This window comes from Bradysia coprophila (assembly GCF_014529535.1).
Source record: "Bradysia coprophila strain Holo2 chromosome IV unlocalized genomic scaffold, BU_Bcop_v1 contig_106, whole genome shotgun sequence".
NCBI classification, from domain to species: domain Eukaryota; kingdom Metazoa; phylum Arthropoda; class Insecta; order Diptera; family Sciaridae; genus Bradysia; species Bradysia coprophila.
Window position 1 is genome coordinate 1,001,453 of NW_023503372.1, and position 21,423 is coordinate 1,022,875.

Below are 21,423 nucleotides of genomic sequence, written 5' to 3' on the forward strand. Positions count from 1 at the left end.
CACCGTACTTTTCATGTTTCAAGTACTTCTTTCGACGGACTGAGCATGTAAAATATGTAATGCCTCGAGATAAAAATGATAAGTCTAGTTTTCGTGTGTTTATTGACCTCGGCTTCGCCTCGGATCAACAATTCACACGAAAACTCTACTTTAGATCTTTTTTCCCTTGTTATGTAATAGTTATTTACATGCTACATGCGTCGAAAACCGTACTTTTCATGTTTCAATCACTACTTTCGACAAAATTACTTAACTAGAAGAGTAATTCAAAAATTACACTTCAGTTCTATGTTGTTGTCTCGTTTTCCCTTATGTGATAAAATAGAGCACACACTCGACAAGCCTCGACTTCTTCGTGAAAAGTGTGTAATATATATTACATAACTCGGGATAAAAATGTAATTCACACGAAAACTCTACTTTTCATCTTTTTAACCCTCGTCATATAACAAGCCGAGTGTGACAATATATATTGTGTGACTAAAAAATCATTTATCATCGAGTTATATACAACGTTTTTCGCTTTTTAAACTTAAACCAAATTTCTTGTTTTCCCTAGGGTTGAAAGTGGCTCATTACACAACTAGGCAAAATATTTTCATTTCTGATTAGAGATGGTTGATATAAAAATAGATGAAGAAAGAGTCACAATGGCGTTGTCGTTACAAAAAGTTTCTGATTGATTGAACGTTTTCACGAAGTCAAAAAATAATCAATGTTTAAGTATGAAACAAATCAACCAGATACTTCTTCCCATTGATTCCTACATCAAGCTAAACCATAAATTTGGTAGTCTCGTTATCGTGTGTTTATAGACCTCGGCTACGCCTCGGATCAACAGAATTCACATATAAGCTTTACTTTTCATCTTTTTATCATTAGTCATGTAGAATACTATTGTTTAACGAGGGAAGAAAGGTTGGAAATTGCATTTCTAAGGTGTAGCGAGGGCCACCATTCACCCGAGAAAATGCAATTTCCAACTATTTTCCCGAGTTAAACAACGTTTTTCAAAACAAAGCCTTCTGCGGAGGGGAGAAAATTACTATTTCTCGCATGCGTTGTGAAAAGATTGTCCCACTTCTATTTGCTTACGACATTTGCGCACACAGATGTAACAGGTCTTTTGTCACATATTTTTGCAGGTTGTTCTATTTAAATCTCTCTAGATAGTCTATTTATCTCTATGGTAAACAAAGGCGCCAGACCAGTTTACTTAAATTATACCTGAAACTCAAATTCAAGTTTGCGGACGTAAATTCTACAAATCTTATTATATGCTTACGATTGTTTTTAATCACCACGGCCGGCCATGGCCTTGCCGAAATTTAAATAAAGTTGTCGTTACATATTGTGCGTATGGAAATTTCTCTTTACATTCTACAGGACCAATGTAGAACGAAAAACCAGTGTGCGCTTTAATTTAAAATTGAATTTGTAGCCTGCCAACAGATAGAGTGAGATGCAGTAGTAAGATCGTAATTTTATTTCCAAGGAGGGTTGCCAGTTCATTCATCAAATCTGTTACAGAATTAGGGTTTAGATCGCAATTTAAGTCTCAAAACGGGTGAGCTTGCCCAATTTGACCGATCAAACTGAAAAGATGCCTAGACCTTGTACAACGGAACGTTAGTTCGGTTGACTACAAATCGTATTGAATTGGATCCTTAAGGTCGTGTAAGTAAAAACTAACTTACTACTACATTGGTCATATTTTGAAGGGCTTTGTGTAGGCTTACACATGGCGAAGCCGTGTTTTGAATATTAATCCAATACGATTACTAGGATGTTTTATGTGAGAGAGCTTTAGCCAATCACTATTTACGTTAGGGTAGAGTTTCCATATGTCTCATTAGTCATCCAAATCTACTAGTGCAATACTCTATCTAGCAAACAAACTTCGTATTGACGCTGTCAAAATACCACCTAATTCTTTTGTTTGTACGATCATGCAATGTTTTCTAATTTCTGCATTTTCACCACCTTAATAAATGTAGTTAGGTTACTGGAGAGGGTTTTGGCTATAGTGTGTAGGCCAATGTCAGTTAATATGAAAAAGAACCTCGGAGGGTACTCATTTGTAAAAAGCCCAAAAAGTAAATGCAGCAATCCAAAAGGCCGAGGAGTTAACGACTATTTTTCGAAGAAGGAACTTCGAATTCACAGTAGTGAAAATGGAAAATGATTTTTAGGCAGTAGATGTGTAAATTGTCACTCGATGCCGTTACAGCTAGTGAGAAAAAACACAGTGTCATTTACTGGTTTGAAAACTATTATTTTGCGTTGCTAGTATTAAATATACAGTCAAAGGCAGTCAATTTTCAGCATAAATTTGCTTCAGCTGTCAACTGATCCACACATACAATCAAAACTGGTTTTCCTTGTTCATACGGTTGAAGCTGCTACACGCACGCCCATGATAGTGGTAAAACCGTATAAAAAGACGTATAAACGGTTGTGATTGTTTGTATGGATCAGCTGAAAAACAGCTGAAGCTAATTTATGCTGAAAATTGACTGCCTTTGACTGTAACGAGATAAATCGAAAATTTTTGGAAAACGTTTTCTCTCCAGTCTTTTGAGAAAGTTTTTGTAAAAAATCAATAAAATTCGAGAAACATCAGGGAAATTCGCACTCTTCGATCATTGATTTCGAAAGTAAAATTTCACTAAAACAAACGGTGGACGAATTTCTTATTAAAATTTAATGCGACCGAAGAAATCGTCGAAAAATTAATTTAATTTACAAAAAATTAGGAAAAATAATTTTGTTCATAAGCCGCCTGGTTCTACCAACGCAGCTTCAATTCGACATCGAACCCACTCTATCGTCCAGTGTTGTTCTTACGGCTGCAAATATCCCGGCAATTTCATTCGCATAAAGATCCACGTCGTGAAAAACGAGACCAAAATGAACAGGAACCCCATGGACGTCAGTAAAATGCGATTCAGTTTAGCTTTGCCGGGCGCGTGCGTTTGATCCATGATAATGAAGCCTAGTCCGCCGACTGTGAACAGAAATGCACTAGCCAAACCTTCCATGATGTACTGTCCATTTACTCGATATGGCATGAAGGCAACCTGCATTGTGAACGAAGAATTAGATAAATTGTTGTAAGACTTTGTAGTTTATGTAGGGACGCTAATCGATAGCAATATGTAGGTATTCGACACCGGTGTCAATCAATTAAGTCATTTCGCATTAAAGTTATCGAAGGTAAGGACACCCCTGGTACCTTATTTTTTAAATGACAAAACTAACTATTAACATCGCCGTCTAGCAACGTCCAATACAAATCGATATATTCCGTGGACGGATATTATCTAGACTTTGTCTGATAAGCCCGCCCAACCCAAAACAATATATTTTTTTAACATACCGGCCGCGTATGACCATTTTCGTCTGTAGTAGATCCTACGCTCGGTGGTTCAACGATGACGTCATAGATCAGACCTGTCGATTAAATGCATTCAATTAGTTTTACGGTTATGATCTTGAGGACGTTTCTTTAGGTAAAAAACGGCAACACAAAAATCACACAAACCTCCGGTAACCAAAAAGTACGAGAACAAAACTAATGTGAAAACAGTCATCGGCGACGGTTGTTTGAGCCATGAAGGTTGTTTTATCTTTAGATTGGGCACTTCTAAGAGTAGGAACGGTAGGCTGTACAGCGATTCAAGCATTTTTAATTTGTTCGGTGCGGCGTTTTTGTTATAAATAAATGGAAAACAAACACAGAGCAAAACTTTGTTTTTTAGTGCTGACGTGCATTCGTTTTATTCGAAACTCGAATGACAGATGGATGAAACAGTGTTGACAGAAATTTTCGGTTGTGCATTGTTGAAAGTTTGCCACCAGTGCAGTGCAGTGTCAAATGTCATTTTTATTTTATAAGATTTTTACACTCTTAAAATTGCGGTAAGAGCCAAGATATATTCGAAAAATAGGCACGAACGTTCTTTCAATGAAAATATGATCACTGAAATGTACATTATTTTAACAAATAATCTAACATCACGTTAGCAGTCTGCATACAAATAACTAAATTACGTAACTGAATGTAAATTCTTTAATAAAAGTTAAATGAAAACCCGTCGCAGTAACCAATTTTTCGTTTTCAAATTTGCCTCCAATGCGGCATCTCACGACGACTCCTGTCTAATATAATGTAAATGGCAACTCGTACCAAAAACTACTCTATTTGACACCAAAAAATCTCTATTACCCTTCTAGGTGCTTTGAATAATCCCATCAACAGTCGACATAGAATCGCTAATAACCCTAGGCATAGCACTGCTACTGTAGCAGAGCAGCTGTGGATCTATACATCACAGAAATTGTTATAATATTATGTGTGCAGAGAGTAAATTGAAAAGTGTTCCGGATGCATTTTAAAGAACTAGTTGGATTTTTAATGAAACAGTTGGTAAAAATTGAGTTTCAGGAGTTGTAATGTCCTACTTTTTACAAAAACTTTCCATCTAATATCTACGCCTTAAGTTCAGTGGAACGAACCGGTGTCTCTAGCAGGGCGACTCGAGGGAAAAGACTTGTTTGGACAAATTTTCTTATTTATTTTCATTATTAGATTACGAGTCTAAACGTGACTAAGACGATAGATATGGTTGCAGCAGTTTGACCATATCTGAGAGAAGTAAGCGCTTTGTGAAAATTACTGTATGTAAACTGTTGACTTTTCTCTGCTGCAATCATTTTTATTGAATTCTAACACATTCGTTATTGCGGATACACAATCAAAGGCATAGATTAGAACTTGTTGTTTCCTAAGACCGTTGCCAAATTGCAACGTTAAAAAGATAGCCTTCAAATGGCCCAATTATTAATTAAGTGGAAGTGGACAGACATCCGAAATTAATCGGAATTCTTTCCCCACTTGTAAAACGAAAAGCTTCTGCACTAAAAATGCAAACGCTCATTGGATCACAGATCAAAGAGCCCAACTGGTAAGGAACCTAAGAAGAGTTATAAACCATTAGATTCTCAGATAGCTTCAATTTTAGTTTTATTTCATTTCGTAGAAGACATTCGAAATGTAGTATTTTTTAAGTAATTTTAGGAAAACATTTTCAAATGACTGAATCTACATCTAATGTATTTTACACTGGTCAAACAATGAAAACACTGAATATCACGCGTCAAAAGTTATCGGAAATCACACTTTTTTAGTTCTCTCAGCAGACCTTGCAAACAGGTCTAGGGATTCAGGCGATGTTTTCCTTAATGGTGAAGTTTGTTTATGTTATTCGTCAAAGAGAGAAATTTGATACAAAGGCGGAGCGTACTCTCCGTATCAACGAGTAGTGTGATGCACATCGAACGATCAACTCATTCGGCTTTATATCGTGTATTTTTGGTTTCGTTTTTATTCTCATTCTTCTTCTATAGATTCAGATTCAACCTTGAACGGTGTCTATTATATTTGTTTTTGTTTTTTGTGTATTTCATGATGTGACGAGCGTAAAATTTTGTGCATCACAGGATTGAAACCACTCGACTTCGTCTCGACGAAACATACATACTTATGCAAAAATTATTCTTTCTGTATACGAATTCACACGTATACTGTAATTTCGTGGTTTCAATCCAAGTGATGCAAATAACTATTATTGACTTCTTCTTAACTCTTAAATCTCGGGTGAGTTTACACGTTTTTAACGTAAAGAGCAATGAAGGAATGTGAAAAATATAGCTCACCTACCGGCCAAAGCTGTAAACTTTGGGCAGGTCACGTAGATTGCCATTTTATCAGATACGGGGGAACCGAAGAACACACCACCTCTGATGATTTTAAATATATAAAAATTCACCACATGATAGCCACGAGAGGTGAATTTTTTGTATGAATATTTGCTATATTATCGTTGGACACAAGTCGAATTGACTTTGGTAGGTTGCAACGGTTACAACACATACCAAAACTCAATACTAAACAACGCAGTTCCACCAACATTATCAAACGCGGATGCAACGTAACAAATCTTATATTCACACTCGAAAGTTGGGCTCTTTGGTCTGTGATCCAATGAGCGTTTGCACTTTTAGTGTTTATATACTTTGGCCCTGACTGGCTATACTGGGCGAAGGGTGCAGAAGCTTTTCGTTTTACAAGTGGGGAAAGAATTCCGATTAATTTCGGATGTCTGTCCACTTCCTGTTGTCCTAATCTATGCCTTTGTGTATCCGCAATAACGAATGTGTTAGAATTCAATAAAAATGATTGCAGCAGAGAAAAGTCAACAGTTTACATACAGCAATTTTCACAAAGCGCTTACTTCTCTCAGATATGGTCAAACTGCTGCAACCATATCTATCGTCTTAGTCACGTTTAGACTCGTAATCTAATAATGAAAATAAATAAGAAAATTTGTCCAAACAAGTCTTTCCCTCGAGTCCCCCTGCTAGTGATACCGATTCGTTCCACTCAATTTCCATAAAATTCTTGTGAGGGAAACAGGATACAGTACACTCGGGACTCGTCCAGAAACGACAGTGTCACACCAACAACGAGTAAAATATTTATCTCCAAAATTTAAAAAATTTATTTGTCAACACTACTGACCTCGTCACGCACACGAATCATAATCTGGATCATCTAAGTCTTAACGGGCGGGGCATCTTCCCGAATACAACCGCCAGGCAAAAGAAATTTGAAATATTTGTGCTGATCCATGACAGCACTAGGGATCCCCAGTGTACTCAATTGCCGTGGTCGCTGGCCTAGTGTGCTGATCAACTTTTTGAATGTATAGGCTTCTTCAAACATGTCAAAGATATTGCTTCCATCGCAGATTTTTCTCTGGATATTTTCCTTATTTAGTAGATGGTCTGCCGTGACTCGATCGCTATGCGAAAATGAAGTCATTTTGAAGACAAAGTCTGACAAATATCGGAAGCAGAAAGAACAGTGCCAGCCTGCATCTTCCTGTAAAGGGAAACGTTATCTATCACATCAAAATTATAGAAGAAGAAACAAGAATACTCGCCAATGTCCAATTCGAAATGCGGGACTCTGTAGGCTTTCCGTGGTGGTATCGAAAATTGCCACTAAATGTGTCAACATGAGGCTTCCAATTCGTGGTGTCGCTGTAAAATTCGAACGAATAGACGTAGTTTCTCATTTGCAAATGCAGTTCCTTGGAATATCCTTCACAGTTTTTGAGTAGCTTAATCGTCTCCTTAAATGGAATTTCATCAACATCGCTCACTATAATCAAATCGCCATACTTGGGCCGGAGTGACCAGATGGCATGTGTCATTTCGCGCCTCATTATAATTTCATTTTCAAAATCACTGGACGGATTTTGATTCAACTTATTTCGAATAATGACGTGCCGTAATTTCTCTTCCGCAAATTTGAATCTCTGAATGTTTTCATCGAGAAATAACGGTTTCTGCGCTCCCGTAAATGTTCTATCGGCTTCCACCACCAAAAATATGTCCACTACATCCCACAGCTCCCGCATTCTAATTTCGATAATGTCTAACTCTATGCTAAATATCACAGCGTCAATCACTTTCGGTGCACTGTTAACCCCCTCACTTAACTCGCGCTCCTTCCAACCGTGAAGTGGACAAAGTTCGGAATATGGCAGTGAGTCGGAGTGAAAATGTGGAATGATTATTTCTGGCTGACTGCCAGGCCTGTCCCAAATCGGTCTACTCAAATAAATCACATCGCGAACGACTAACTTGACGCTTATTTGTTGAGTGACTATGGCCAATGAAATGTAAATGAGAGCGATACAAAGTACAAATTTTAAGAGGCAACGACGGCGACTACGGAAACGCATGCTGGATGTGTATTTCTAACGAAAACGGTCACTCATAGTTTCACAAATTCAATTATGTCGCTCTAGTTCAGCCAATGATATTTATCAACTTTTGTTCCTATGAACTAATTTGAAGGCAACTGTGGCTACGGTTGAATAATAACTAAATTAATCGGTGAAATCAATAACTTAACACTTAGTGTCTGATTAGATAAAAATATAAGTGAGATATGGACAACCTTTATACATGTATTTATCGTGCTCCTCACAACAATATATTACACACAATCGACCACCACTTACGGACTTACAGTTGAGGTTTTTTAGCATTTCACTTAAATCGATGTTATTGAAAAAAAATCGTTTTTTGAAGATTCGGAGTCTTTTGCAGAAGCGCTAGTCGAGACTTGTAGGGTAACTGATCACTATGCATTAAAGTTGGATGATAGACATTACGGATGACTAACGTTTTCTACCGTTGGATTTCAATTATGCGATACTACTTTTAGGTCGTGTACATCACCACCAATGGAGTGGGAAGATTGGAGTGTAATTTAAGTTTTGCAATTCGAAAAGACTAAGTTCGCTCATCTGAATGTTCTCATCTTTTGTTCGTTCAGATGGTTACGTTTACCTATTTTAGTCCACTAGAACTGTCAACCTGTTCTTGGTTCTCGGTATAGTAAACAAGGTTCTTGACCTCGTCTCGAACCGTTTACTACATCTCGGACAAATACACCGGTTGATAGTTCTAGTAGCATAAATATCTATTCCTTCGGTTTTTCTCTCTTTTCATTCATTTTTCTTGGTACACGCAAGACCGTGAATTCGTAAGATTATTGGTCTCCAATAAGACCACGGTCTGACACTGTGTCAGTGACACACCATATACAATATTATTCCAATACCCGATACAATCACCTCAAAATAGTTAGCAATATACTCTCTGGATGAATTCGCTACGACCGCCTTTGCGTTACCTTTCGAAAAAGGATACATTTCCTTAGAGTCGTACAAAATACTCATCACTTTTGGTTGATTTGTTAAATCACCACGAAAAATCGTCAGAGTGTGAAGAAACGCTAAGTAAAATCACCAAAGTGTGAAGTAATGTCATAAAGACAAATTTACCATTCTTGGTGTATTCGCACTTTGTTGATTTTTCTTGGCGTTTCTTCACACAGTGTCAATTTTTCTTGGCGATTTTTGCTTTGCGATTTGACTTTCTTCAAGGGAATAAAGTCTGTTCCACCGTACGGGAAAACAATCGACCGTCATCAACAGACAAACATAACCGAAACTTAAACGAATTCGTTCGTTAAAGCTTTAAAGTAAGGTTGTACTAGCTTCTCTGTGGATGACGATTGACATTTTCAACGACCTTGGAACAGACCTATACTAACGACCTAAGCAGTACACGGTACGGTTGAATGATATTATTAGTCAGCTCGGAGCCCTGAACAAGGTTCCACAAAAATGTTTGATTTTCATCCGTACCGTCGGTGACATTGGTGCATAGCCCATTCTATCTACAGAGAGAGTGATGGAAAACTGGTTGTGGATCCTCCAAATTTGACACTTGTCAAATGTGACACTTGACACTTGTGATCAATTCAATGTTAATGCTAGGAGCATTACTGTGTCAATTACCAATATTCTCGACAATGTAAACTCGAAACCATTCGACTTCGACTTGCATATCTTCTATACAGATCTGGACTTGCTCTAGAAACTCGAACCAAAAAACCAAAACATTTCCTTATACAATTGAAAGTCTTTATTGTTTTTTGTACAAATAACTTAGGTATTTCTACGAGTAACACTACAATAAATTTGCTTTTACAGCCTAAAAAGATAACTAACAAATTGAAATCACAAAAACTCATATCCAAGGCATTTTACAAAAATATCATTCAGAATCAGAAGTGTGTTTTAAAGCTTTCTTAGGCATTTTTAATTCTATTACAGTTTACAAATTGGCACTCCAAATACATTAAATCATTTTCAAATCGATCACACTTGGCTCACTCACTCACCCAAGGACACACTCAGTGTACGTATACTCGATAAAGATTTTTATTTTTTTTTTATTTAATCGGAAACAACAACTCCGCTCAGATCGCTAAATTTTCAAAATGTTCGCTCCTCCAGACCTTCGGAAACACAACATTGACGCACAATTTTTTCTATGCTGCAAAGGACCTTTTGGCTACCAGCTCTAACCGAATTCAGAGTCTTTCGGCGTTCAGTGGCATTGTTTGCTGAACCAGCTTTTCCCTCGGCCATTAAGGTAAATGCTCTTAGATAAGTACGTCGGCCTGTATGTCATTTTACACTAGTAGCAACTAACTGCCAGTCAGGCGATGAGTGATGAATGTTGTCTTGACGACGAGGTGTCGCAATCGCACTTCTGTTGCGGACGTTTCGGTACAGTGATAGGCAACCGGTAGTTGAAAACAATATCCTTCAGGTCGGACTGTAACCTCCCCACTCGTCAAAATCAAATTTTGAAAGCTCAGACGTAATGTAACAATGAAGAACGACAAGATTCGCTTCAGTAAGACATTTAGACATGACTTTGCTTCCATATGGCGCGTCAAAGGTATCACGTTGCATACGCAATTGGAATTAAAAGGGAAATTGTTTGCAGGATGCATGGCTGAATTAATTGATGAACAGATTCAGTACGAATCTGGTGAAATACTTAACTCAAAGGTACGATAGAAGTAACAGACTTAATGATTGTATTGCGGTATGCTAGCAGTTTGTAAACTGAGAACGCATGAAAAGACGAAAATTGAGTTGTCGCCACTGGATGTGAAATGCTTAATGCAAAAAAATCATGTCTGGCTCACGTTCCTGTTGATAATAGTCACTTGATGTTACATTTGCTGCTTAAATGAACCGAATTAGAAGAGCAAAATTGAGGGGAATTTTTTTTACCATTCGCCGTAGGGGACAATACCGTCAAATAGTTGGAATTTAAGCTGCTCATAGAAGTGATATTTTTTTGGCGTTAAGGTAGAGCCTTTGTTACTAATGTAATGAAGAAGAAATGCTTCTACCTGAGCAAAGCTGTCGAGAGATCAAGTCAAAAACATCAAATCTACATTACTAACTGCAGTGGCAAGAGCGGGATGTACACCACAAAATATGAAAGTAATTGTGTGCCAGATTAATTCCAGACAAATGGCAAATCTCTCACAGTTGTTGCACAATAATTGACCCATAAAAATTGATTCCACAACACAACACACGAAAAGAAAAACCAAGCAAACAAACACTTCGAGTAAAACCTAAACTTGTTTACTGCTGCTTCTTCTCCTCTTCCATCCTCAATTCAAAAAATAACTAAGGCAAATACTTACAAATACTAAATAATTTAACAGACAAACTAAGTTAGGAATTGCGATTCAGAACACCTTTTTCAGTATCTTCCGAAAACTGCCGGGTTTCTTTTCGCTGCCAATCGCATTTACCGTTGACGAAGTCGTTTTCAGCGAATCGTTACTGCTTTGTAGATTATTCACTGGCGGCACATTACCGTTGAAACCATTTACCCGAACCTCTGGACTCTCAGACTTTGATTTCGATTGACTAGTGTTCGATCCCCGTTTCAGTCGATACCATTCCCAACCGGTAGTTGTTTCTGACTTTTTACTATTTTGCCGTGAGAACGGTGATTTCAAGAAAGCTGGCGACGACAGACGACGCGATTTCGGTTTCTTAGTAGAACCGGTTGACGATGGTGTGTCACTGCCATTGTTTGTTCTAGCATCACTGCCAGATGGCCCATCTGGCATGAATTCGTTGTACGCTAAATCGTTACCAGGAACGTAGATATCGTAATCTTCATCTAACAGTGGCTGTTCGCTTATGCCATGACCATAACCTGCATTGACATACAAAAGTTTCAATTTTTCTAAATCTTCTGACGATGAGTCCGGCCGCTTGCCCATCGGTTCCATTGACATAGCTCGTTTAACGTTCAATAGGCGACGGTTCTTTGGTTTACCTTTCTTTCTGGTTTCCACAAACGAATCATATTCTTCGTAGTCGGGACCAATATCGACAATGTCATCTTGAATCATCAGTTCCTTGTATGTTCCGCTGATCTGCAGTGCCTCCTCACTAGGTCTACGCTTCCGTTGTGATGTGCGCGGAACAGCTCCTTTCACTGCATCAGTGGATCGTCGACGTTCTCGAACAGCCGCCTGATCAGTATTACCTCGCTGATTGTCATTTTGTGGATGAACACCGATGCGTTCGAGGTATCGGCGAATCCAAATCTTGACCACAATCAAAATGATGGAAATTTGTAGAAAGGCGAAACCGACGAATATGACCGTAATGCGTGTCCACGAGAAGAAATTTTCGCTCAGAGATTCTATGTCACGACGCAATTGTTGAGTTTGTTCGTAAAATTGTTGTTCCCGTTCGAAATTACGTTTTGCTTGCTCTTCAGCTATGTTAAGGCTTCGAGCGAAAGCCAATTGAAGCTCTTCCACCTGTTTTTTGTAGCGTCGACTCAACTCTTCCAGATACTGACCAGATAGGGACATGTTTCGTTCCAAGGCCTGAATGAATGAAAGAAAGAAAATGTTTAACTTGATTGTTACATCCAGACTATTGCACCGAGAGCCCACATGCCTATCAGTCCCTCATAATGCCTGTGCCAAATTGTCGCATTATACGAAAAGAGAACATTTGTTAACTGAAACATTCTATGTCTAAATCAGAGTGATTGGAACACTAGCTCATCGGCTTCTTTTGTCATTATTGTGACTAGCCGCAATTCGACTCTCACTCTCGCTCTCAAGAGAAATAAACGAAAAATTTGACTCACCTTTATCCGATTGGATAGACGCAGGAACACACTCTCCGAATGAACCTTCTGGCCAGGCTGATGACTTGTCAATGCGCCATTCACATTCTCCTCGTACGCATGAACTTCAGCTATTTCCGGTACCGGCGTCGACAGTAAATTGTCAATATTTTCCCAGCTTCCATTCATTCCATCAGTTTTGACATTGACCGCTTCATCATGCGTTGACTGCTGCTGTTGCTCTCTGTTTTCATTCAAATCCGTCACATATTTTCGCTCCGACGAATCTACTGGATCGGTGGCGATAATTTGTTCTGCTTCAACATCCAACGGTGGTGCTTGAATTTGCGTGGCTACCGCTTCTTCGGTCTCCTTGCGACTTGAATCGGCAATTGTATCAGCGACTAGCACGTCCCTTTCCTGAGATTGTTCGGTTGACGAGTCCACTGGTTTCACCGTTTCGATGTTGACGTTTTTGCTGTTCTTCAGTTTGTCATCCTCATTCGACAGAATCATATTCGGCATCAGCAGCTTATCACCGCCCATTTTATCGATCGTTAAATTCGTTCCGTCTTTTGCACCATTCGTTTCCGACACATAACTAACATTTTTCAGTTTTTTATCGACTACACCCAGTACGTTACACATTGCCGCAACGTACCGAACCGGGAACATATGTAACACATAGTCCGTTGACATGTCCGTCAAATAGCTGTTCGACACATCCTCACTGCTACAACTTAAACTTAAGTCTAATCCAACTAAATTGGCACAAATTTGAGATTTATAAATGCTCTGTCTTATCACATCGGACGTCAGTATCCTATTCAAAACGTTCATTTCACAATTGAGCAAATTGTTCACTTCCACGGCTAAACTACTCGAGCAGTGTTTGCACATCAGCACGAAATTTGGTGTCATACATTTGTCAGCTAGTTTGCGTGTGCCTGCTTCCTCCGTTCGATTGTTGACTGCCTCATTCGGTTTGACAAAGGAAGCAGCAGCTTTCTTAACAATTGACATCACCACATCACTGGCCGACTTGAAAATATTGTTCTCATTATGTTTCGCTTCACCTACATCCTCATCCTCATCATCATCATCGTCGTCGTCAACCGAATGGATTCGGTTTTCCGTTTCAAATGCCTCAAATTCGGATGTACCGTAGACGCGAAAAAGCGAAATCGGACAAAAGTGTTCCGAATTGTAATGCGAATGGATGTCCACCCGAACGTACTTTCCGAAGAGATGCGGGAACAAATCGAAACTCTGAATGTCTCGTTCATCTTTGGCAGTGAAGCGTCCAACGTTTGACCATTCTCTGGTTGGGAAACGATTGCTGACCGACACGGAGAAATTCTTCGGCGACGAAGAAAACAACTCGAAGTTGGCCAAGTCAATGACTTCGGCTTGAATGGCTTCGCACAATTCAACGACAAACCAAATGCGACTCGTACATGGACTAAGAAGATATTCGTCTTTCGTCGTTGTCAGCACCGAACCCGTACTCGATGCTTCTGAATTGGCTGCTATTATTTTCGCTCCGCAATCGGGTGATGCATAGTTCTTGGCTCGTAGCTTAACCACCGGCGTTTTGTGACCTTGCGTCGAATTCTTTTTCATTGTCGACGTATTTACCGCTTCCTTTTCCAGTTTCTTTTCCGCTTCTTCTAAATGCTTTTGCGCCCATTCGGAAAAAACCGGAATCTCCTCTTCCGTTAAGTTCACCTCAGCCTTCTCAACAGCTTCAGCGTCCACGGTGTACACCTCATTCGATTCAGCTTTCGTATCCTCGTCAGTACGTCCGGTTCCTCCTGAATCATTAATCATATTGATCTGCTCATCCGGCGGTACATCTTGTACGATTTCAATTTCATCTTTCTGCACTGGTGGTGGTGAGCTAGCATTATCGGGTTGCTCTTTACGCTGTGCATCTGGATCGTAAATGGCATCGAGTGATTTCAGTGAATCATTCGGAAGATCGGTTACGGGCGATTGCGTGTTGTTGTGGCTGATATCTTCCGTATCTTCTTCTACCGTTGATTCCAGATTGATTTCGGAAATTTTCTCGACGAGTGTGACTATGGGCGCTGTTGCTGGAATGTCAGGAATTCTGTAATTTAAGAAGAAAGAAAGAGAATTATTGTCACGATTCGCTGATAGTAAGTCTGGGATTACATAGGTCCACCAAGGTTGAAATAATATTTTTACTGAGGAAACCTGACCTGCACCTGAATTTATGAAACCTGTCAGGTCAGGTTTTAGAAACTTCCATTTATACACAGTCGAGTCAGTGAAATTTAAATATGAATTTGCGTCAGCTGATTTTCAGCTGGTTGTACTCTACCAAAAAAAACTGCTCATCCTTCTTTTTACGGGTTTACCACTACCACTCGCATGCAAGTAACTGTTCCCGCATAAACAAGTTTAAGAAGTTTTGTTTGTACGATAGGACCAGCTGAAAAACAGCTGTAAAGCAAATTCATATCGGCCTGACGTCCATTGTACAAACATGTCAAAAATTTCATGACGATCTGAAAGCTGAACTGACAGCTAATGACCTAATTCCTATATTTCAGGTTTTAGGTCATTTCAGGTCAGGTCAAAATTAGTGGTGTGCCTTGTCCAACGATTTTTCGTACACCTCGTGGAATCAGTGTGGAGGAGCGCATTCAATTTTATGACAACGATGAACTTCGAGTTCTCAGGAGTTTCCGTACAGAGTAATCCGAAGACAGAAACAACAATCGTAAATAGCGCTACCAGACAATCCCTTTGTTAAATGACTCTCAACTTGAAATTGTTATCGAAACTCATCTGCAAACAAATAACATCAACCTCAATTACGACAAGAAAACAGACATTTATTCAGATCAATGTTTGTTCACTGGTTATTTAAGCCTTTAAGGCTTTTAGGCACACGTGCCAGTAAAGCAAATTACACTTTGAAAACTCAGAATACATTTCGCCTGAATATTTATATTTAATTTGATTGGCATCGTTGGTATGGTACATGCGCCACTTTTTCAAACACAAAATACCTACACATTTAGGCAGAGATGAATTATGGTGCAGTTAGTGCAGTCAAGAATCCGCACTATTCTAAGAAATCTTAGGCTAAGTCTGAGTAAAGTAATTTACTTTCCGACTAATTGATTAAATTAGTAATTGTGATAAGCGAGGTCGTTAAAGGTTGCTTTCGTTTGAAGCCACCTGTAATTAATGAAACATAAAACTCAATATTGATAAGGGAAACGAAGCGCGAAATTGCGAAATAACCTTTTTTTTTGTTGAGATAAAAATATCTTGTGTCATTGCTACCAAGCAGTTTCGTATTGAATGATTGTTATAACACAAAATAAACAAAATAAAACGCAGAAAAACAAAACACAAAAATCGGAAAAAAATCTTACCCGTAATGAAACATTGTAGATATGGCAAATATTTGCGATATCCATAAGATCCAACAGAACGTTAGAAGAATGGTGATATTTTTCATTTTAACCTTTGTGTACAAATGCTTGATTACATTTAACATTTGATTAATTTACCAAAATGATGTGCTATGTTCACAAAAATGCAAAAAAAAGAAATTTTTTAAATTTATTGCCCGAAACTGTTTATTTCGTCGGAAAGAGTTCTGTGCCCTGTTTACAATACGATGCTGAATTTGTATTTGTCTATTCAAACGCACCATCCAGAGATTAAGTTCGTTTTATTTATGAATTCATTTTTTACATTTTCGTGTGAATTTGTTAATCCAGCGAATGCTACGCTTATCTCGGACTTTTCATTTTACTCTATCTCTTATCGTCAACTTGAAATAACTCTCTTATCCTAGCACATTCACAGATTAGATTTTATTGATGCTGACAATGACAATGAGCTACGTGTGCATTTGCATGGGAAATTTCTAATGATTTATGGAATCCACTGGCATTCCGTAGTTGGAATTTTGAACTTCAAAATTTGTTCTTTGATGGAATTTGACTGGCTAAGCGTAAGCACGGTTCAAACGATTTTTGTTTTATAAATTGATTCATTCGTTCTGCATTAAATCGTTTCTATGACAGAGGATCGTTACATCTGTGAAACTGTATAGCATATATCCTACGAGTGAATTAAATTTCGGATTTCGTTTCTTGAATGATCCTTAGAATACCCTTGTATGAAGTTGCAATAAATAGGAAGATACGTTGGAAATTGGAATTTTCGAGCATTAGATTGATATTCATCGGATAACATCGGAAATTTGTTGACTTGACTAGTGGGAAATTTGAAGCCCGAGCCGAAGGAGAAGTGGAGATAAACACTGTGTATTTAACAGATCGTTATGCTTTCAAAATTGGTTTTGCTTTGTTGACTAAAATAGCTCGCGTATCTACGGAATTATGATAAAATAGTTATTTGTTTACCAACAGAAGGAAATAGGAAATTTCAACAAGAGTGAATCTTTGCTGGAGCCGCGAACCGCTCGGTTCGGTATTTCCTATTTTCTTTCAGGGTTAGCACAAGCTTTTTCTTATGTGCGAGGTGTGATTAACAGTTTTTCTCCACGAAACAAAAACAATAATTTATTTACACCACAAATTTTGTGGCACAAAAAAATGTCAGTTCTGGTGAGACAATATCTGTTTTTTCTTCTGTCAAAAATGAGGGCAGAAAATAGACATTTTCTTCACTGAACTGTCATTAGACGAAGCTCCAACGAAACATCAATTTCTCGTAGCCTTTTGAGCGAAGAAAATAAGGTTAAGCACACCACACACATGAAAAATAGTACATTGTTTTACCAGGGAAGTAATTTGATATTTCATATCCAGATGAGTAAAAGTGTCAGAGGGCTTCAGCCCGAAGTTAGTTTACTCATTGTGATACGGAATATCAAATTATTTCCGGAGTGTAGCATAAAGTTTTACTTTACGAGCGATGTAAATACTATTCCCTAGGGAAGGAAGGGCTACTTTACATCACCATTTAAGTAAAATTGATTTACTCGGGTGAATGTGTCCCTCGCCCAAGGACCTCGATAATGCAATCACCATCGTATCTATTTTCCATCATTTCTCCCATAGATCTTTTATTGCATGCTGCGATCTATCAACGACTTTCGGTAACATCACACATTCGTACTGACGCCATTATGATCCAGAAGCGTGTAAAATTAATTATGACTTAAAACCGTATTGACTCAATTGGTTATAACGATCAACGGTGATTGACTCTGAATAAAATCAATTTGCGTTGTTCACATAATTGTAACTGTTAATAAAAACAGATTTTGTTTGATTTAATGTAAACACACAGGAAATGGTAGTGACAATCTCCAGCCGCTTGGTTTATACAACAACTAACTAGGAAATCCAAGACCTACAGCACTAAGTTAGGATTCGAATTTCTCCGAGTCCATTTATAGACATAATCCGATTAACGTAAAATTGCAAAACACAAAGTTATCAGCAGCGAAATTCGAGTTTCTATGTAAGTTTAATTATCAGAATTTGTTTTGTAAATTTGGCCTTGTTTTCCTCTTAGATATGACTGGAATTTCACTGTAGGTACACACTGCCATACAATCATACAATTCTAATCACAATGAAAAAAACCAAAATTAAAAATTCAACGAACGGTTGAATGTGAGGCGTAGTATTTCAAGTTGAATTTATTTCGCATAATTTTGATTGTTTTTTATGTCCTCTATCATGTCCTTTGGTCACATAAAAGAGGAGAGTCGCGCACGCATACGGTTTATGTAGATGTATAAACCATAACAAAATACTTTGTCCCCATTCTTACCGTTTACACTCCCTTTTAATTCAGATCTTTTACTACGATAGCTAAAACTAGTTAGTGATGGCATGGCTCATATCGCAAACCACCCCTTGAATAAACAAGATTTTTCTGGGACACTTCCAGTCAGTTGTCTTGAGTGAGTTCTCTACTTCTTCAATACAAGGTGAAGATTGAGTCATACGATCCCACAAAACAAGTTTGGTTTTCACAATTAGACCTAAACGTTCCACCGAATCTTTTCCCTCAGAATAAAAGCCTGAGCTGTGCTGTCGAATTCGTTTTTCTGTGTTCCAACACAACTCAAGTGTGAATTATGTTAATAATAAAACCGCTACAGCATGTGCAGACTTCACGTGTTTGCTTGTTACAGTCGTTCAAATATTAACGGTTGGTTTGCACGTCACAATTGGCAAATATAAATTTACACAATAGAGGCAGACGAGCCGAATCGTATATTGTCTTAACGTATTAGCAATTTTCGTTCATGTTGTTCAGTTAAACGCAAATTTTCCACTGAACTGTGCAAATTCCCTTCAAAATTCAACCACACATTTTCCGTGACGTGTGAAAATTTGTTAATCGATTTAAGCTGGTTGAACGTAGCTACATTGTTTCTAACAAAATATAAAGTAAAATTGGCTTCGATGAATCTATATGCAAAAACAACAGAAACGTGAACTCTCTACACGTTTCGCGTAAGTGTGTATCTTAATATAGAACAGTTGCTGGTGACCTTTTCGTCTACAGCTGATAGTGTTACGCTGTAGATTTTGAGTGATTTGTAAGTTGGAAAATGTGTTGCAATCATTTTGCAAAAATAAAACATTTTTATCAACAACGTTTTGGAACTTGTAATGCGTACTATAAATAATTGTTGAACGCAAAATGTTCTTTGTGGAAAATCATACAGGACGACGTAGTGAAACGTTTAATTCTATAATTTTAGAGTCGTGTTATGTATCTGTATGTAAGAATGTATCTCCTTCTGTTAGTGAAAGTCTTTCATATTTTCTAGCAGAGATTATTCTGCAGTGTATACACGAGACAAAGCTTCAATTGATCTTCTAGAAACAGTTAGAGTATACATAATCATCCAATCAAAGTATCACTTAGTGTTTGATACAAAATCTTGTACTTCATTCGTTTTAACATTTACTTTACTATATCAGACCACATTAACCTAATCGTTTATTTTAGTCGCTGCAACCGACAATAGATGATTAACCATTTCTAGAAGGTTAGATATTCAGAATGTTTTGATTACACGCACGAACAATGCCTATATCTAGCTTCACGAAATTTTTACTGGCATGGCGGTGTAGTTCCAACGAAAATGGTCAGATTATTTAACAATGACAATGCAACAAGCTATTGGTTTGTGAGAGGATAAAATGCGGGAAAGAAAGAGTAATCAGTCTATTAACTAACGTCTTTAGTCTAAAGCGAAATCTTGAACTTCTAATTAGATAACATAAAGATAACCCGTCCGAAAGAGATTGCAAGGTTTCATACTTCGGATTCACAACCCAGCGAATAAATGTAACACTCAAAAAATAAAGGTAAAAATCTCAACTGTTTGGGCTAACTTAGTCTCCAGGTAATTTACAATGACTGTCACAGCTGTATTTTTAGTGTGGGGTTCTACAGCTGTGGTAGTCATGACCTGTACAAAGTTACACAAAACAGGTGAGATTTTTTACTCTTTTTTGTCAGTTAAGGAAGGGTTCAAAGAATGGACAGTTAGGACACTATTAGTAAGGCTCGGAACAGGTCGACCGCTGTCAAAAACTAATCTGATCTGAAATTTCAGGTCAGGTCGGGTAATTTTAGGAAGGCGACCTGACCTGACCTGAACCTGGTTACATCAAGAGCTGACCTGAAACCTGTCAGGTTGACCTGAAAATTTCATACACATTTTTAGGTCAACCTGTCAGGTTCCAGGTCAGGTGAGACCTGATTACTCTAATCAGGTTTCAGGTCAATTCAGGTCAGGTCAAAATTAATGAAATCAGGTTCAGATCAAAACAGGTTCCGGTATTTTCGGGTCGACCTGACCTGTTCCGAGCCTTACTATTAGTTACGAGTCGTAACTTACAACAAAAACTCAGAGATTCAGTTTTTCGTTTCAAAAGGCTTCACAGTCAAAGGCAGTCAATTTTCAGCATAAATTTGCTTCAGCTGTTTTTCAGCTGATCCACACATACAATCAAAACTGGTTTTCCTTGTTTATACGGTTGAAGCTACTACACACACGCGCGTGGTAGTGTTAAAACCGTATAAAGACTTATAAACGGTTGTGATTGTTTGTGTGGATCAGCTGAAAAACAGCTGAAGCAAATTCATGCTGAAAATTGACTGCCTTTGACTGTATATTCAAAGTCGAAAAATTGCGAAAAAGCAAAATCGGCTAAAAGTGTGTCGCAATGTCAGTGGATGTACAGAACATCCTCTTGGAAGAGATACGGGAACCAGGAACAAATTGAAACTCGGAATGTCTCGTTGATCTATAGTTTAGCGATAAGTCGTCTATCGAAAGGTAAAGGAATGGTTTAACGAAGCGGCAACAAGGACCTAGTAGTTACGAGATTTTCAATTCCATTAAACATCACGCTAAAAGAAAAGCCCAATCAAACATAAAAATTTTGTCGTAACTGACCTACGTTAACCTTGATTCATGGGTACGATATTGTTACCATCTGTGTGATTAATATCAACCGCATGTGTGTTTTAACATAAACTTAAATGTGAATTCAATTAATTAACAGAATTTTGTTTGTTCGCGGAAATACGACCCATTTCCTGTATCGAAAGAAAATTTGATTTAACATCATTTCGATAGGCGACGACGACGACGACGCTGTAATCAACTTGATTATTTTATTAATATTATTATGGTGCTCGTAATGTTTACAATTTTATTATGTATCATCAAGCAGCTATAAGAGTATGAGATAACAGAAATGGTTTTTATTGTAGTCACACGTTGCCTAATCGAATGCTACCACGTCAGTT

At 38.0% G+C, this 21,423-nt stretch overlaps 3 protein-coding genes and 1 long non-coding RNA gene across 6 annotated transcripts in view; 1 reads left to right on the top strand and 3 right to left on the bottom strand.

Moving 5' to 3' along the window:
• Nucleotides 1-7: 7 nt before the first annotated feature.
• On the top strand, nucleotides 8-15,225 carry LOC119070760. Its single transcript, XR_005086548.1, has 3 exons — nucleotides 8-168; nucleotides 2,231-2,233; nucleotides 15,215-15,225. It is a non-coding gene; the product is annotated as an uncharacterized LOC119070760 (long non-coding RNA).
• LOC119070759 (putative oligosaccharyltransferase complex subunit CG9662) lies at nucleotides 2,684-3,797 on the bottom strand. The gene is made up of 3 exons (XM_037175233.1): nucleotides 3,545-3,797; nucleotides 3,380-3,453; nucleotides 2,684-3,080 (listed from the first exon to the last, which is right to left on the bottom strand). Exons 1-3 carry the CDS (start codon nucleotides 3,684-3,686, stop codon nucleotides 2,844-2,846), a joined length of 453 nt encoding a protein of 150 aa, XP_037031128.1. The 5' UTR covers nucleotides 3,687-3,797; the 3' UTR covers nucleotides 2,684-2,843.
• On the bottom strand, nucleotides 6,558-7,952 carry LOC119070756. The gene is made up of 2 exons (XM_037175231.1): nucleotides 7,008-7,952; nucleotides 6,558-6,946 (listed from the first exon to the last, which is right to left on the bottom strand). Exons 1-2 carry the CDS (start codon nucleotides 7,812-7,814, stop codon nucleotides 6,617-6,619), a joined length of 1,137 nt encoding a protein of 378 aa, XP_037031126.1. The 5' UTR covers nucleotides 7,815-7,952; the 3' UTR covers nucleotides 6,558-6,616.
• LOC119070751 overlaps nucleotides 9,556-21,423 on the bottom strand; it is a 23,463-nt gene continuing 11,595 nt past the window's right edge. Inside the window, exons 3-5 of one of the 3 annotated variants that reach the window (XM_037175223.1) lie at nucleotides 12,640-14,731; nucleotides 11,809-12,370; nucleotides 9,556-11,685 (exon numbers count right to left, since the gene is read on the bottom strand). In XM_037175223.1, coding sequence (XP_037031118.1) covers nucleotides 11,207-11,685; nucleotides 11,809-12,370; nucleotides 12,640-14,731 — 3,133 coding nt within the window. In that variant the 3' untranslated portion in view covers nucleotides 9,556-11,206. Of the gene's footprint in view, nucleotides 12,371-12,639; nucleotides 14,732-16,031; nucleotides 16,182-21,423 lie in introns of all 3 variants that reach the window. The other 2 variants (XM_037175225.1, XM_037175222.1) reach the window with 2 other exon arrangements.

What these genes read in the sequence shown, in the direction of transcription:
- LOC119070759 (XM_037175233.1), bottom strand. Translation starts at nt 3,686, where the DNA reads ATGCTTGAATCGCTGTACAGCCTACCGTTCCTACTCTTAGAAGTGCCC. An exon ending in GTACTTTTTGGTTACCGGAG is followed by an intron (nt 3,454 to 3,544) that starts GTTTGTGTGATT and finishes TTTAATCGACAG; the next exon opens with GTCTGATCTATGACGTCATC. An exon ending in AAAATGGTCATACGCGGCCG is followed by an intron (nt 3,081 to 3,379) that starts GTATGTTAAAAA and finishes TTCACAATGCAG; the next exon opens with GTTGCCTTCATGCCATATCG.
- LOC119070756 (XM_037175231.1), bottom strand. Translation starts at nt 7,814, where the DNA reads ATGCGTTTCCGTAGTCGCCGTCGTTGCCTCTTAAAATTTGTACTTTGT. An exon ending in GCATTTCGAATTGGACATTG is followed by an intron (nt 6,947 to 7,007) that starts GCGAGTATTCTT and finishes TTCCCTTTACAG; the next exon opens with GAAGATGCAGGCTGGCACTG.